This window comes from Diaporthe batatas (genome assembly GCF_019321695.1).
Source record: "Diaporthe batatas strain CRI 302-4 chromosome Unknown Contig00013, whole genome shotgun sequence".
Classification (NCBI taxonomy): Eukaryota; Fungi; Ascomycota; class Sordariomycetes; order Diaporthales; family Diaporthaceae; genus Diaporthe; species Diaporthe batatas.
The window spans coordinates 1,137,665-1,153,351 of NW_025408560.1; the positions used below are offsets into that span (position 1 = coordinate 1,137,665).

Sequence of the window (15,687 nt, forward strand, 5' to 3'; positions counted from 1 at the left end):
TCGTTTTTCCGAGACAGCGGCACGAGTAACCGCCGGTCGTGGTTGGCCGGAGGCACGCTGCAGGGCGAAATAGTTCCAGCACGCATGAAGCACCCACCACGCCATTGCGACGCTGCCTCTCAGTCAGGGGCTACAGTACGCACGACTGCCTGATCACTGTTGGGCAGTTGGGAAAGGTACCGTGAGGCTTGTCCACCAGGTACCGCTTAGGACCTAAGAGGCTGCCAGTGCGGCGCGGCTGACTTAACCACTTGGGCAATCACGAAAATGGTATCGTGGACCGCATCACAGATATTACAGCATAGACTTCAATGTGCATACTGTGAACTGCTGACAACTTTGAAATCTTTGGAAAGGTTGTTTACCTAGGTAGCCAGCGCTCAGGGTCTCAAAGCAGGACTGAGCTTGTAAAATGTACAATCTGTCCGCAGGACTATGTAGGCAACCTGACTTAGGTATTGTACCTGGAGTCACGCAACATCCTTGAGGCAAACGCCAGTGAATTTACATGCTCACGTCAATTGATACCGTATAGACATGGGGTTCTATCCTTTTCTGCCCGGCTTGCTTGTTTTTGATCTCTTGCAAGTTGCCGTTTCTCAACTTTAGAACTCGGCCTACCTAGGTACTCAATGCAGAGGATTTACTCATGGATAACTACTTAAGTAGATAATTGTCCAAACGTGTGTGTGTTTTGTCTGAGCAGGTCATCACGTGGTACAATTTCTCCTAGCTTCGGCTAGTTTGCTTCTCTGGAATGCTTTGAGGAGTACCCTAGGGTAGATGCACGAACCCGCCTGCCTACCCTCTGAGAACCATAGAATAAGCTGCTTGCCTTAGAGAACTTAGAGAACGATTGTTAAGTACCTAGGTAGCTATCACGTGTGGTGGTCGGTTTGGGTACCGTGGTTGTGGACCGCATTTCAAGGCATGTGCCAGCACATGCCAGACACCTAGGCATGTAGACCATCTCGGCCTCACAGATGTCAATGACGCCGAGGAGAATCCCTGACTTTGCAGGTTTATAAATTGATTGGTGGTATTTTGCTTCTGACCTGCCATCCTGAATTTAGATGCGGCTGCCAGTGCTCACGGGAGTTGCCTACCGCAGGGGTACATGCCTCCAGGGCTAAGTATGGGTCAGGCTGTGCAGTCGAATCTGCCTCCAGGGCTTTCCACCTCATTCTATGATCCATTGCTGGTATGCGGGTCATCACTCATCGGCTGAATAATTCAAGTCATCTGCCGGGCCAGACCTTTCGAGGCAACCCCGCTCACAGTCGTCGGAGCTCATACATGATGTTCGTCTGAAATGCAGAAGCTGCGGTTTAAGAAAAGAAGTGGGCGAGTGGCGACTGATACTGCTGCAGAAATGTGCCTTGAGCAGAAACACAGAAGCCCGAGTATAAGGTGTGCCCCAATTAGAGCTAGCCTAGGTGGCCTGGTGTTGATGTTGCAGTCATCCCAAAAAGCTGAAACGACGAAGTAGCCCCAAGCAGGGTCCCACTGCGTTGAGGAACTTCGTTCTAGCCAATCGCCTTTCTAAGTCCCCAACGTGCCAAGAAGCCGAAGTCGACGACATTCATGTTGTCTCGAAGGCACCGCTGAAACGGTGTCTTATAATAAACCTCCGCGCCCTCGATTGGGAGTCTCGACATGACGAGCACCGACGCCTCTGCAGTAACCCAAGACACGACACCAAGCAAAATGGCTACATTGACGATGACGACCCGTATCTCAGCCATGACGAACAAGATGAGGGATCTCACGCTCGACTCTGGCCGTGGGAAGAGGGACACCACTTCCGCGGAACAGACCGCCGCCGCCGCCGGCTATAGCTCCAAGTCCAGACGACCAACAGGCGACGTTACCGAAGCTGGCGTGGAGTGCTCTCATCGTCCGTTCGACCTACTACCCCCGGAGCTCCGGGAACAGGTTTGGGACCTCGCCCTGGCTAGTGTCTCACCTGGGATCTACTTCTTCCACGAGCAAGACCTTCAGTACGGGGATGCCTACGACTCAGAAGACCCTTGTTGGAGGGTCATAGTTCCTCTTCCCTCGATCCTGCACTTGTGCCGGGAGTCGAGGGATCACACCAGGCGCAAGATGTCCTTGACGTGGGCGAGGACTAGGCGCGGCGAGCGTGTCCAAGTTCCCTGTCGGCAGTTCGACCCTCAGATTGACGCCGCCTACCTCTCTTCCAAGACAATCGACCAGCTGTACAACAGCATCCACGATCCGGTAGAGACAGGGCCCTTCATGGAGATCAAACACCTGGCACTGGAGTCGAGGTGCCTCTGCAACGCCCAGTGGCCGCGGTTCGCCAGGCTCCTGTCGCGCCTGGGCACCGCTAACGTCCTGCCAAACCTCGAGCTCATCTCCGTCATCTTGGGGCGCGCATGGATACGTGAGGAGCCCCCGGTCGGCCGGAGCTGGGATGGAGAGCAGCCACTCACACCACCTCCCGGCATGAGCAAGGACGGGTACTACGAGAAGATCGGGGAGGAGCTGCAGGAGTGGCTCGAGACGGTGGAGCCGCCGTTCAAGTTGAGATCACGGGCTGGCATCTGGGGCCCCGAGCTAATCCCTGGCGACCCGGACTCTCGCAGAGACATTGAGGAGATATGTTGGATGTTCCAGGATCAGATGATTCCACTGCAAGAGGATGAAAATGCGGCGGTCGAACGGGCTAGGCAATCTCGTCTAGAAGTTGGGCCTTTCAGAGAAGTTGTGCTTAGCCCTGAAGACTTCCAAAAAAGGTGGCCGGCCAATGTCAACTTCATGGAGTTGGTGGTGGCCAAATACTGCTGAAACATTGTTGAGGACAACGGCTTGGGCGAGTCCATTATTCACAACTGTATCATTATCATGTTCCAAGTTGTTTAGCAATTAAACGTGACAGGCTGCAGTCCCCGAGGGGCAGTGACAAAGTGATTTCGCTGCCTGACGGCAAGACAACATTCTAAAGTTGAAAGAGATGACTAGAGAGTCTGCCCAGAGAAGCTTGCAGCATTTCATTCCTCCGTTTCACAACTCAGATATGTTCTGAATTTCAAACCACATGGTCCTTTGCGCGCCGATTGCGTAAATTGAGATGGGCCCAAATGTTATTGTATTACAGCTGATTATTTGAAGCCCTGGGACGCAGACAACGCAGAAGTGCTTTTGATAGATATTCAGTCCACTCGAGCATAGGATGTTGCTTCTGAGCCATTCCGCTCTCACTCAAACCTCCTCGGTTTCTTGCTCAAGGTCGATTTTGGCACACCGGAAAGACTTGAACTGGGCATAAACAGGACACATCAAATCCTCTCCCTGGAGACGGCTAACGGCCGGTACCATATTCCGGAGCTACCTAGATCCCAGCGCGGCCATGTCTCCTTCAAAGACTCCCCCGCACAAGCTCGTCTCGCTGCGACACATTTCCCGGCTCGAGCGTCTCACCTCCAGCGACAGTTTCGAGGTCGCCATGGTGGGAGGCTGGCCAATTGTCGTACCCTGGGGCCAGTTTTTCTTGAATCAGATGGTCCTCTACTTCGAAATTGACAGTTTCCTTCCATTTGACGATAACCGCTTCGTGCCGTACCGTTCATCGCATTTACGCGCCGACCTTTATGGGAAAACGGGCTGGGTCGTCCAAACCGTCATGATAGACGGCCACGTTTCACAGGGCATGGTCTTTTGTAAGGACGATTTCGAGGAGGTTCTCTTGGTCAAGGAAATGATAGAAGACGAGTGCGACTCGGACGGCCCTGATCGCGCAAAGAGAATTGACGCAGAGATGTTGAAGTTTGACTTTACAGACAACTTCAATGTCCAGAGATGGACCACATTCTGTAAGTGAGACTACACGAGTCCTATGGCTTTGTCATCCAAAAAGCAGCCGCTGAGAACTTTCGAGACCGCTCAGATGGAGGGCGCGATCTGGGACGACCGCCCTGTTTCCTTCCCGATAACAAACTCAAGCGAGCCCAGAACTTGAACTTGCCCAAACTCTGGCAGACACACGGAGACAAGGAATTTGAGATTACCGAGCTCCTCGATGGAATTCCGATCATGGCCTACAAGGCCACTGAGGATGGGAATTACAAGGACCTTCCTGGAATGCTCGTGGGTGACAGCAATGGGCTCCTTCTCAAGAGGTCTGGAGTGGGCATCAGTATTGGAGACCATGACTACGAAGAGACCAAGGACTCGAGCAGTTGGGCGGCTTTGAGAAGCCAAGGCCTTATCGATGCGCTAAGTAAAGATCCGTATTATACCAAAGACATGGTCCTGTCTGGGGTTCTCTGTGGCGTGGGGATCTCGGGCAATTCTCACGAGATCAGTGGTCGCCGATTCTACGTGCATTCTATTTCCGAACCCGGCCTCAGACGGTTCAACAGTCGAGATTCTGAAATATGGCGGAACAGACTGAACCACACTTTCGACCTGGTCCCGACCATTTCTCGGCGGATAAGGTTGTCAGCATTCGCGGAGAACATGGACGAGCTGGTGGCGAAGGCAGCAGGCGACAGCTTCGTGTTACACGACAAGCACGAGGGCCAGCGGCCAAAGCGCAAGGGGCTTGTCTTCAGGGCAGTCAATGGATCACTGAGCTTCAAGGTGATATCGGACGCATGGCTACTGGATGAGACCGAAAGGCTTCGAGATTCGGACGGAGACACCATATGCCGGCCAGGTCCAAAGGATTGCCTTTGAAGGGGAGGTGGTCGTCTTATCGGATGGATAAGAGGAACAGCTGGTCTCGGCTGGCGCCAGGTGGTATTTGCTGTACCTAGGTACAATGTGGGGCTGGTCCAAGCTCGTTAGCGAGCTTGCAAATCTCAACTCTCTCAATTTTCAACGAGCTCTCCCTCTCTCACCAAAGTTGCACGACCTTTGTCACAAAATGGCAGGCATGATCAACTAAACACAATGTTCAAGTGCACGATAAGCATTTGTAATTCGTTTCAGGACAGGTAGGTGTCTTCTCTTTACCATGTAAATAAGCAGCCTGTTCGAGCCGTCTACTCCCACCAATCTCGACGAGTCGTCCTTCGGGGCGGCCTCTCGGTCTTGACGCGTTTTGCGTCGGGGCCATTGAGGAAGCCGGCATATCGGGCCCGGGCATGATCGTCCTTCGGGATGGTCAAGCTCGGAACAACTGCAAGAACAATCTTTTACTGGACCATCATAGTCCTCGTCTGTGGGCATCTTCTTCCACCCGGGCGAGGCTCCTAGAGCTCCTACATCTACGCATTCCAGGCCAGACTTGCAGTCAGGGGCCCTCTTGTCAGTCAGCTCCGTAGTCCGTCAGCAACACGTCAACTGGTGGTTCCCGTGGGGGTCCAGCCGATGTGGTGCAGGATCGGCCGAGAAGGAGGAGTGCGATGCCACCTTGCGAATCAGATGCAGCCAAGCGCAGCCAGCACGGCAGGGCTATCATGATGTCCCCCCAGGCTTGTTGTTGGAGAGATTGTGTTTCTGCAGCAATCAGCTAGAACAAACAAGCTTCCCGGTTTGCTGTTAGCCACGCACAGTCGAGCGGATTACGGCCGCCCGGCCACACACGCACCACTGCCCGTGACGTCACGGTTTGTTCTAGGCCGCTCTCTCCCAAACAAGTCCGACGACATGTCTGCCCCTCTGGTTGACACACCGTGTCGAGTGGATCTGGCTTGCATCTTCTTGAGCATTTATTGATCTCTTGGCAATGCAACTCGCCTTCTGGCTTCCACCTGCAACTTATCTGTGTCTCCTGTGATTCCCCCAAATCCTCAAGTGCTGCTTCGCACGTAGCATTTCGTACAAGTTTGCTAGCCCCTTTGAAGTCCATGTGAAGAGTTAAACAGAACCTTGGAACCCTTCCACTCCTCCGATTCCCCAGAGATGGCGCCTCAAGAGGAGACCTCCAAGTATGGAGATCTGCCTCTCAGCACATCCGGGCCCCTCGAGTGTGCCCTCACTGGCACCACTCTGCTGAACCACCCCTTCTTCAACAAGGGTTCTGCGCACACCAAGGAGGAGCGCCAGGCCTTCAACCTTACCGGTCTTCTCCCCCAGAGCGTCCAGACCCTGGAGCAGCAAGCCCGCCGTGCCTACCAGCAATACTCCACGCGCCCAGATGATTTGGCCAAGAACACCTTCATGACGTCCATGAAGGAGCAGAATGAGGTGTTGTTCTACAAGGTATGGCCAGGTCACACAGGGCTCGTGGTTGTTGATCAGCCTCTAATCACAGGCGATAGCTTCTTAATGATCACCTAGAGGAGATGTTCAGCATCATTTATACGCCAACAGAAGGAGACGCCATCCAGAATTACTCACGTCTGTTCCGGCGTCCCGAGGGCTGCTTCCTGAACATCAACGACGCCGACCGCGTCCACGATGATCTTGCACAGTGGGGCCGACCAGAGGACATCGACTACATCGTCGTTACCGGTATGCCCAGCTCATCTCTAGCCCGCTCCTCTCGAGACCGATAGCTGAACCATGACCAGACGGCGAGGAAATCTTGGGCATCGGTGATCAGGGTGTTGGTGGTATCCTCATCTCGATAGCGAAACTTGTCCTGACCACGCTTTGTGCTGGCGTCCACCCGAACCGGACTCTCCCAGTGGTCCTGGACTGCGGTACAGACAATGAAGACCTCCTAAATGACGACCTGTACCTCGGCCTACGGTCGAAGCGCGTCCGGGGTGAGCGATATGATAAGTTTGTCGACTCGTTCGTCCAGTCGGCCCGCAAGCTCTACCCTCGCGCATACATCCACTTTGAGGACTTTGGACTCGACAATGGCGAGTCTTCTCCACGCTTTTCCTGCTGTTTGCAGTGGTTGCTGATCTTGCTCTTGCAGCACGGCGCCTTCTCGACAGGTACAGCCCTGAGTTGCCCTGCTTCAACGACGATGTCCAGGGAACTGGCTGTGTAACATTGGCTGCGATCATGTCCGGCCTACATGTTTCGAAGCAGAAGATGAGCGACATGCGCGTGGTCATATTCGGCTCTGGTTCAGCTGGCTGTGGTATTGCTGATCAAATTCGAGACGCAATCGTCACAGAAAGCGGAATCAGCAAGGAGGACGCAGCGAAGCAGCTCTGGTATGATTTTCCCTTCATCCTGTGCCCAAACGTGACCACGGTTCTAAGCTGACACCACTTACTCAGGCTCATTGACAAGCCTGGCTTGCTCACAGCCGTGACTCCCCTCAACAAGGCCCAGAAAATGTTTGCTAGGAGCAAGGAGGAGTGGGATGGCAAGTCCACTGACCTGCTGGCGGTAATCAAGGAAGTGAAGCCAAACGTTCTGATCGGCACCTCGACAAAACCAGGATCCTTCACCGAGGATGTCGTCAAGGAGATGGCGTCTCACGTCGACCGCCCCATCATAATGCCACTTTCCAACCCAACCCGGTTACACGAAGCCGTCCCGAAGGACATACTCAAGTGGACCGACGGCCGTGCCCTGGTCGCCACCGGCTCCCCGTTTGAACCCGTCAAGGGCCCGTGGGGCAAAGATGGCAAGGAAGTCACGATCAAGGTCGCAGAGTGCAACAACAGCGTGGTCTTCCCTGGGATAGGGTTAGGCGCGGTGCTCTCTAGGGCGAAGCTGGTCACTGACAAGATGTTGGTCGCAGCGGTGGAGGCAGTTGCAGAAATGTCACCCGCTCTTGAGGACAACACAGCGCCACTGCTGCCTGGTGTGGACATTGTGCGGGACGTCAGCGTCAATGTCGCGAGCAAAGTCATCCGCGCCGCGGTGAAGGACGGCCTGGCCACGGAGAAGGGCATTCCTGAGAACGACGGCGACCTCAAGGAGTGGATCCGTGAGCAGATGTGGAACCCCGAGTATCGACCACTGAAATACGTCCCGCAGGAAGTTGCCAGCCGTCAGGCCAAGGGACAGCTGAAGACGGTGGGGAGCCTGAAGAGCGAGTAGAGGTGCTCTCTCGATGGGTGTATGTACAGTTTGAGTTTGCACAGCGTTCTACAAAGATATACATCTATAACCCTGCCCCTAATACAATCCCGCCGATGATTACAGCAGCTCGAGGTCCAACACGATGCTCGGCGTCTCCGTGCTCCCAGCGGGCATCACGTACGTGAAGTTCCAGAACTCGAAACCGTGGACGCTGTCGCATGAACCACCCTCGAGACCGCAGAAGGCAACCTCGTGCTTCAGATCCACGGTCCCGCTGACGTTGACGTTCAGGCCCATCACATCGCCCCACTCCACCACGTTCCGCTTCTGCCCAAGCGGGTTCGACCCGATGATGAAGGTGAAGACGCTGCTCTCGTTGCCCTTGGGGTACGTCAGCGCGAGCCTGTACGGCTGCACGTCGACCTGCATGGCCGACTCGGTGGCCCAGTACGAGAACCACCCGACGCTGCCATCGGCCCGCAGCCACTGCGCGACCGCGGGCGCCCACTGCTGCTGGTTGATGGACGCGCCGCCCACGACGGTCTGGTCGAAGCTCTCGGCGCCGATGGTGAGGTTCTCGCCGAGCCAGGTCGTGATGTTGCGCTGCGCCAGGTCCCACGGCGGCGACAGCGCGGACGCGGAGTACGTGTGCTCCCCCGGGAACGCGGCCAGCTTCTTGGCGACGTCGTCGGGGATCAGCGTGTGGTGGTAGGGCATCAGCGCCGCGAGCAGGGGCGCGATCTCGAAGTCGTCGGCGTGCGTGGTGGCCCATGCCGGCGTGCGGCCGCCCTTGCTGACGGTGTTGATGCCCGGGGCGCGGTCGGCGCCGACGATGGACCAGATGTAGGCGTTGAGGATGCCGATGTACAGGTTCATGTCCCAGCCGTAGGTGCGGTCCCAGGGCCCGGCGACGTTGCGCAGGTTGGCGTTGTACATGTCGCCGATGGTGGTCCAGATGTCGGCGATCATGCGGGCGCCGTTCTCGCCCATCACGGACGCGTCCGCCTCGCCCTCGCCCGGCATGTACTTGGCCCACAGCGTCAGCGCGAACAGGCTGATGCCCGCGTAGGTGGCCGAGTTGAACTCGGAGAGCGTGTTGTTGCGGTCGAACAGGTCCAGCACCTCGCGCGCGTACATCTCGCCGGCGGCCGTCATGTTGCTCTCGTTGAGCTTGCGGCCCGTCCAGCCCGACGCCACCGCGCGCATGATGGACGGGTTCGAGTACGCCGGGTACAGGTTGTCGCCGTCCACGCCGCCCACGCGGTAGCTGTCGCCGATGGTGTTGTTGCGCATGGACTCGAGGATCAGCGTGCGCGTGTCCTCCGGCAGCAGGTCGCCGAACTCCTCGTAGATCACGATCAGGGTCGTGCCGATGAAGCCGCGCCAGTTGGGGTCCCAGGAGTTGTAGATCTGTTGGGGGGTTGTCACCCGGTCAGCATTGGTTCGTCTGTGGGGATCTGGGACGGGGATGGCCGTCCGTACCTTCTCAGGGTACCAGTCCGTGCCGACTGTGGGCTCCTCGGGATACTTGGTGTAGTCTCCGAACCTACTCGCCGGAAGCGTCAGTATATGGATACTGCCGGCAGATGTGAAGCCGTCGTGGGCATTGCGCCGTATCAACCGGGACTTCCTGGGGCAGTCTTCCTACCATTGAGCGCTGACGTTCTTCTGCTGGTCACCAATGACACTCGTGATGATCTTGACGGCATTGTCCACATCGTCCCCTTCATTCCGGCGCAGCAGACCGGCGGCATACCAAACGGTCGACCGGGTCTCGTGCTTTCCGGCGGCGAGAGGGTAGTAGAAGTACCACAGGTAGCCGGCGGTGGGGTCATAGATCTGGTCGAGGAAGCTCATGGACTGGTCGAACAGGTCGTTGATGTAGTTGGTCGTGTTGCCCGTGAAGGCGGACGCGCCGCTCACGGCGAGGGCGCCTCCGAGGATCGCGCGAGACCACAGCATCTTGACGGTCAGTCCCCTTCTTGGTCCCAATGGAAAGCGAGAGAGAAGTCGGCCTGGACCTCCATTTTCAGGTGAAGCCTTGGCGCTGCCGTCCCTCTCTCTTTATACTACATTCTTTTTCCCTCACATGGGCAGACGACATCCACCCCGAGGCCTTGGTCATGACAAGCGCTTTCCCCGCAATGTACATGCTAGGCATGGGCATGGGGCGGTGATGATGGACCCCCTTGGCGCCCGTGATAAGTACAACGGCGCTTCAACGCGTTGGGGAAGACCAAGGGGCAGGATGGCAGGTCCGGGTGATGACCGGCAGCGCTAAAAAGAGATAGATACCGGTACAGGATTCTCCCAAGCCGACATCATCTCCGAACCAACACACTGCCCTGCCCGGCGCGGCAGCTAATCAGCAGTGAAGCTCTGAATTGATCTTTGGTCAGTTGATAGCCTGGCCGAACTGGCCGAGGACTCCACAATGAGCATAGCAGCTGGGTGCGCTGGGATCCGCCGTTATCAAGTCGGTCGATAGTGAGGGTGATGGTTACAATGCACCGCTAATCAGTGTGGGGATTCCCCGTCGTGGTGGAAATTAATGCAGATTTGGGGAAGGCCCCAGGCCGGCTTGGGCTGCCTGGTACGTGACATCGGTGACGTTGCTCCACTTTGTGTCTTGGTGCCCCTGAATTCGGTGGAGAGACGGGCGAAGAGTCAGTCAGGATCGAGACCTCGTGCCGAGCAGATGGGAATCATTGATGTCAACAAACTCTTTTTCTGCTGTAATGCGTGGCTGATATTAGATACAGGATGATGCTCGGTTGCTAAAGCCGGAAAGGAAACGCAGCTGGTATCACTAATTCGTCATTTATCGTACATGGTAGGCAAAGAAACTTGCCCCGTCCTCTTCTCGCGGCATGCCCATCTTATCTTTCGCAAATGATCACTCGAGCTCGGCGATGATACAGTCATCCGCCCCAAAGGCCTCACTCGCAGCGTTCCCCTCCACCCTCGCCATCAGCTCATCGTATGCCACCTGATCGTCGCCGTTCTCAAACGCCGTGACGATGGCGTCCTTGTTCATCCACAGCTCGCCCGAGTAGTCCCGCAGGTACGCGTACAGGAACAGCCTCTTCTTCGGGTCCCGCCGCTGCGCACGTCGTACGTTCTTCACGTCGCTGGGCTCGTTGGCCGTGTCGGGGTCGTACTTGTCGAGCCGCGCGTCGTCGATCGTGAGGGGGATGTGGTCGTCCGAGATGACCAGGCGGCGCAGCGCCATCCCGGGCCTGTTGATGAGCGCGAAGAAGCGCGCCCACTGCATGCCGCCGCCCGAGTCGACGGCGTCGTGCGTGCTGCGGTACGAGTAGCAGTTGCGCAGCTCGACCGTCTTGAGCGTGCCCGCGTGCCCGTTGATGAAGTGCGCCAGCTCGAAGCCGGCGAAGCAGTTCTTGAGGGACAGGTGCTCCAGCGCCGGCAGCTGGGTTGCCTTCAGCGAAAGCGGGATGTGGTAGTTCCCGCGGGCGCCCAGCGGCGCCGTCTGGGAGGCGTGCAGCGAGAGCCGCTTGACGGAGCTGGCGTGCAGGAAATACACCTTGAGCAGCGACTGCAGGGAGTCGTTGTACGCCGGCACCGTGTTGATGCTGCGGTGGCCGTTCTTCATCCCAGAGACGTGGAGGTCCAGGACCTCCAGTCGGGCAAGGAACCGGCGGAACTCGGCGGAGTGAAACGCGGACGACCACGCTGGTACCAATGACTTGATGGACAGGTGAGTGGCGGTGTGGTTCGCGGCCATCGCGCTCCAGGTATCGGCCAACAGTCGCCTCCATGTCTGGTCGTGCTCGAGCTGCAGCAGGGCCTCCTCGTCCCGCGGCTGCTCGAACGCCCTCACGTCCGGCTCGACGGAGTTTCCATCTGCATTTCCCAACTCGAAGTCGTACTCGAGGTTGATCCTCCCCAGGTTGGGCGTGTGCGTGCCACTGAGAATCTCCTGGGCAGCCGTTGTGACACCAGGCTTGCCAGGACCGATGCGGCTGTCCTGCTTGTCTAGTTCCTTGAGTCTGACGCAGAAAGTCAGGTCCTCGACGAGATGCTTCCCATGTTGTAGGGTAAGAAGTAAAGCTTCTTTGTCGTTGAAGCTCTCAGTCACACGTATAGACCGGTCCACAGCTGGTGGTGATATCTCCCTGACATGATGAGTAGTCCCGCTTGACTTGGACTTGGACTTGGATTTGAACTTAGAGGCCTGCTCAAGCTCGTGAAAGATGCGGGACTGGATGTCGACAGGCACTTGGCGAATATGATGGGCCATAATGGCGACTGTAATTATTGGCTGTAAGGAAAAGGCAAAATTCTTCGACCCTCCGAACACAGATCAGCGGTCTCAAACCTTGGGAGGGTGACCTGCTTGATATGCACCTCAGTCCCTCACTCCATGCACCTCTGCCCGACATGAACGAGCAACGGACGCCTGCATAATACTCGCTTGTGGAACCCTAGGCGAGACAGGCGCAACGTCCAAGTTTACTGTTACATGTTTGGATGCCAGTAACCGCAAACCTGGATTTAATGGATTTGAATTCATTTGACTCAGGGTCCACTTTCCACTTGTGCAACAATCGTCGATGAGCTGGCAGGCTGGCCTTGCGGCTCCACAAATACCGCTACGGCTGTTCAATGGAGAGGTTGGGAGGGTCGGCCTTGGGCTGCCTTGGGTGACAGCGGCGGTGGTCTCATCCGAGCCCACTTGACTCAGGGGTGCATTTCTTCGTACCCGTGGGCCTCGGCTTCCACTTACCCACTCCTGGCGGAGTGGGTGCCAAAAACCCGCAACGGCCAAAACCTCGCAACACCTATACCCACCTATTTTCACTACTTTTCTCTATAAAAGTCTACTTTTTAATTAAGTATATTTTTTTTATTAAATTTTATATTATAAAAAAATAAATATTTTTAAAATTGTTATTTTATAAAGATTAATAATAAAATATTTTTAAATTTTTAGGGTTAGGGTTTAAAATTTTAGTTTTTTTAGTTAAAGGTTTTTTAAAATTAATATATTTATTTAAATAAATTATATTATTAAAAAGTAAAAATATTAAAATATTCTTAAAATTATTTAATATATATAAATAATATTTTTAAAAGTCTTTTAAAATTAAGGTTATTATATTCTATTTTTTATAATATTTTTAATATTATAAATCTCTTTTAAAACTTTAACTTTTAATCTTTTATAATTAGATTCTAATTTTTAAATATTATTTATATAAAGTAAATAATTTCTATAATATTCTATTATTTTTATTTTTTAATAATATAATTTAATTAAGTTAATATACTAATTTTAAAAAACCTTTAATTAAAAAAACTAAAATTTTAAACTTTAACCCTAAAAATTTAAAAATATTTTATTATTAATCTTTATAAAATAAAAATTTTAAATTTATTTAACTTTTTTTTATATAAAATTTAATTAAGGAAATATATTTAATTAAAAAGTAGATTTTAATAGGGAAAAGTAGTGAAAATAGATAGGTATGGGTGTTGCGGGATTTTGGCTGTTGCGGAATTTTGGCACCCCCTATACCCTTGGTGTAGGGGGGTAGGGAAGGCCTGCCCCCCGGGTAATTAAGACGATTGGATCTTGTTTGCACCCCCGCCAGGGGCGCATTCATCCGAAAACCCACCTTCTGCCAGGTACGCGCTGTCACGGATCGAAACCTTAAACAAAGAACGACACGGAATTGCTGGGGGATTCTGAACCACAAACAAGGTTATAAGCTTCAATCGCGCCGGGTTACTATTCTTATAATGATTCAGGGTCTTATATCTTTTCTGTGTGTTATACCTCCATCGCATTGCTCAAATCCTTCCACAACGCGCAACGGTCGGCAAGCTGCTGCGGTACTTCTTCCATAACGGTGTCATTCGTTTCAAACTTCAACCTGAATCCCCTGCCCCCTCCAAAGTCCCCCCACGTCTCCCACACCGGTGTTCCCGGATACCTATAGACATTCGGATCCAATGCCCTGATGAAACTAATGTAGTAGTTCATGACCACAGGCACAATGTTGGCGTTGGTTGTATAATAGCTGGCCGGGACATTGTCCACGTAGCCTGGGCCGAACACCGCAGCCGTCTCAAATGTGTGAGTCACTCCCAGGCCTGCGGCGACATTCCCGGGGTCGATGACATTGTACCGGTAGTTCCACACTTTTCCTGGCTCGTAGAACTTCGACATTGTTTCGGCCATTGTGTTCCCTGGGCATGTGAACGTGCCGTCTCCGTATGCTGCTGCGGCAGAGGGGAAGTAAGCTGCGTGGTTCGGCAGGGGAGTGGTAAGCGGATATGCCTCATTGACCTGATCCAATTCAGCTTGGTCGAGGAGCGGATAGTTGTTCTTGAAGAATCGTGACACATCTTCCGGAGTGGAGGCGTTGTATGCGAAGACGGTGCCCTCGTCTGTGTCGTCACCGATCAGTAAGGGCACCTTGATAAACTTGCCTGATTCGAAGGAGTCGTAAAGGTTGGCGGGAACCAGCGTGCCGGGTCCAGTTGTAACTGGCAGCCAGTACCAGAGAGGCCTTGGGTCGTTGCCGGCTTCCGGCCAGGGCAGGGTGACGCTGGCCGCCTGGATGGTGGCCAGGTCAGCTGAGCGAAGACATGCCAAAGCATTAGTTGCGTTAGAACAGCCCGTGTCGGCCACGAAACGCTTGTATTGGAATTCCAGCTCGCTCAGGTTTCGTTGCGTGGGCCAGAAGGGAGACTGTGGTGCACCACCAACGAAAAGTCCTTTGTCCTCGCCATCATAAGCGGTCAGATGATGTGCCACTGAGCCGCCACCAGCAGAAGATCCATGAATCACGACGTGGTCTGGGTCCCCTCCGAACTGAAATCACAATATGAGTGAGTATGTGACTCATGTAAATTCATTTCAGGCTTTCTTACCTTGGCAATATTGTCCTTGACCCAGTATAGCAGCTTCCTCTGATCCAGTAATCCCACATTCAGGTCGCCGTCTTCCTGGAGTTCCTCGCTGGCCAAGAAGCCCAATGCGCCGACACGGTAGTTGAAGTTGACGAAGACAAGGTTGTAGTCCGACTGACACACCATCTCCGTGCCGTTGTGGATACCCGAATGCAGCACAACACCGGTGCCGTTATAGTTGGCCTGCGCATCAACCGCATATCCGCCGCCCTGGATGTAAACCCAGACCGGGAGCTTCGACTTTGGAGTAGCATCTGACGGCGTGAACACGTTCACAAATAGACAGTCCTCTGTTCGCGTCCCTGACTCTTTCTGGTCGGCTCCTACACAGATAGGGCCAAACTGAGTGACAGTCTTTGTCAGCTGGGATGCCAGGACCGGCTGTGGAAAGCCCGGACGATATACTGACGCTCGACGCATCCTGGACACCTGACTCTGTCTTAGGGTCTTTTGGTCCACGGAATCTCAGGTCGCCCACTGGTGCAGCCGCGTAGCGCATGCCCAGATACTGGTCCACTCCAGCTTGGAGCCTGACACCTTGGTAGGTGGCATAGTCCAAAGACACCGTGGGTGAGGACGTGTTTTCCTGGCGGATACGGGGAACTACACTCCCAATTGCGGAAGACAGCCCTGCTACCACGCAGACAGCGTAAGTCGCGAACATGGCTGCTTCTTGGCTGATAAAGACGATGTCGAGATAAACATCTCCTGGCCGGGACCGCGTCACCTCGAGGAATACAACGCATAGGCTTTGCCATTTATAAAAGCTTCTAGAACTAATGCACGACTCCCCCTCATCATCACATCAAAATTAGTAGCACACGACACGCGGACAGGGCGGTCCGT

The 15,687-nt window shown here is 54.2% G+C and overlaps 6 protein-coding genes across 6 annotated transcripts; 3 read left to right on the forward strand and 3 right to left on the reverse strand.

Annotated features, from left to right (window-relative positions):
- Positions 1-1,707: 1,707 nt before the first annotated feature.
- Positions 1,708-2,811, forward strand: KVR01_010297 (uncharacterized protein; the record flags this gene model as incomplete). The annotated part of the gene is made up of 1 exon (XM_044787991.1): positions 1,708-2,811. The coding sequence occupies one exon, from the start codon at positions 1,708-1,710 to the stop codon at positions 2,809-2,811; it is 1,104 nt and encodes a 367-aa protein (XP_044640456.1).
- A 562-nt stretch (positions 2,812-3,373) lies between these two features.
- On the forward strand, positions 3,374-4,701 carry KVR01_010502 (uncharacterized protein; the record flags this gene model as incomplete). The annotated part of the gene is made up of 2 exons (XM_044793876.1): positions 3,374-3,836; positions 3,911-4,701. 2 exons carry the CDS (start codon positions 3,374-3,376, stop codon positions 4,699-4,701), a joined length of 1,254 nt encoding a protein of 417 aa, XP_044640661.1.
- Positions 4,702-5,871: 1,170 nt separating this feature from the next.
- KVR01_010492 (uncharacterized protein) lies at positions 5,872-7,920 on the forward strand (the record flags this gene model as incomplete). The annotated part of the gene is made up of 5 exons (XM_044790356.1): positions 5,872-6,171; positions 6,231-6,423; positions 6,483-6,779; positions 6,839-7,082; positions 7,149-7,920. 5 exons carry the CDS (start codon positions 5,872-5,874, stop codon positions 7,918-7,920), a joined length of 1,806 nt encoding a protein of 601 aa, XP_044640651.1.
- A 99-nt stretch (positions 7,921-8,019) lies between these two features.
- Positions 8,020-9,864, reverse strand: KVR01_010184 (uncharacterized protein; the record flags this gene model as incomplete). The annotated part of the gene is made up of 3 exons (XM_044787715.1): positions 8,020-9,312; positions 9,385-9,448; positions 9,551-9,864. The coding sequence occupies 3 exons, from the start codon at positions 9,862-9,864 to the stop codon at positions 8,020-8,022; spliced, it is 1,671 nt and encodes a 556-aa protein (XP_044640343.1).
- Positions 9,865-10,599: 735 nt separating this feature from the next.
- Positions 10,600-12,272, reverse strand: KVR01_010397 (uncharacterized protein). The gene has a single exon (XM_044790710.1). The coding sequence runs from the start codon at positions 12,161-12,163 to the stop codon at positions 10,799-10,801; it is 1,365 nt and encodes a 454-aa protein (XP_044640556.1). The 5' UTR covers positions 12,164-12,272; the 3' UTR covers positions 10,600-10,798.
- A 1,424-nt stretch (positions 12,273-13,696) lies between these two features.
- On the reverse strand, positions 13,697-15,505 carry KVR01_010331 (uncharacterized protein; the record flags this gene model as incomplete). Its single annotated transcript, XM_044792670.1, has 3 exons — positions 13,697-14,743; positions 14,803-15,183; positions 15,251-15,505. The coding sequence occupies 3 exons, from the start codon at positions 15,503-15,505 to the stop codon at positions 13,697-13,699; spliced, it is 1,683 nt and encodes a 560-aa protein (XP_044640490.1).
- Positions 15,506-15,687: the final 182 nt, after the last annotated feature.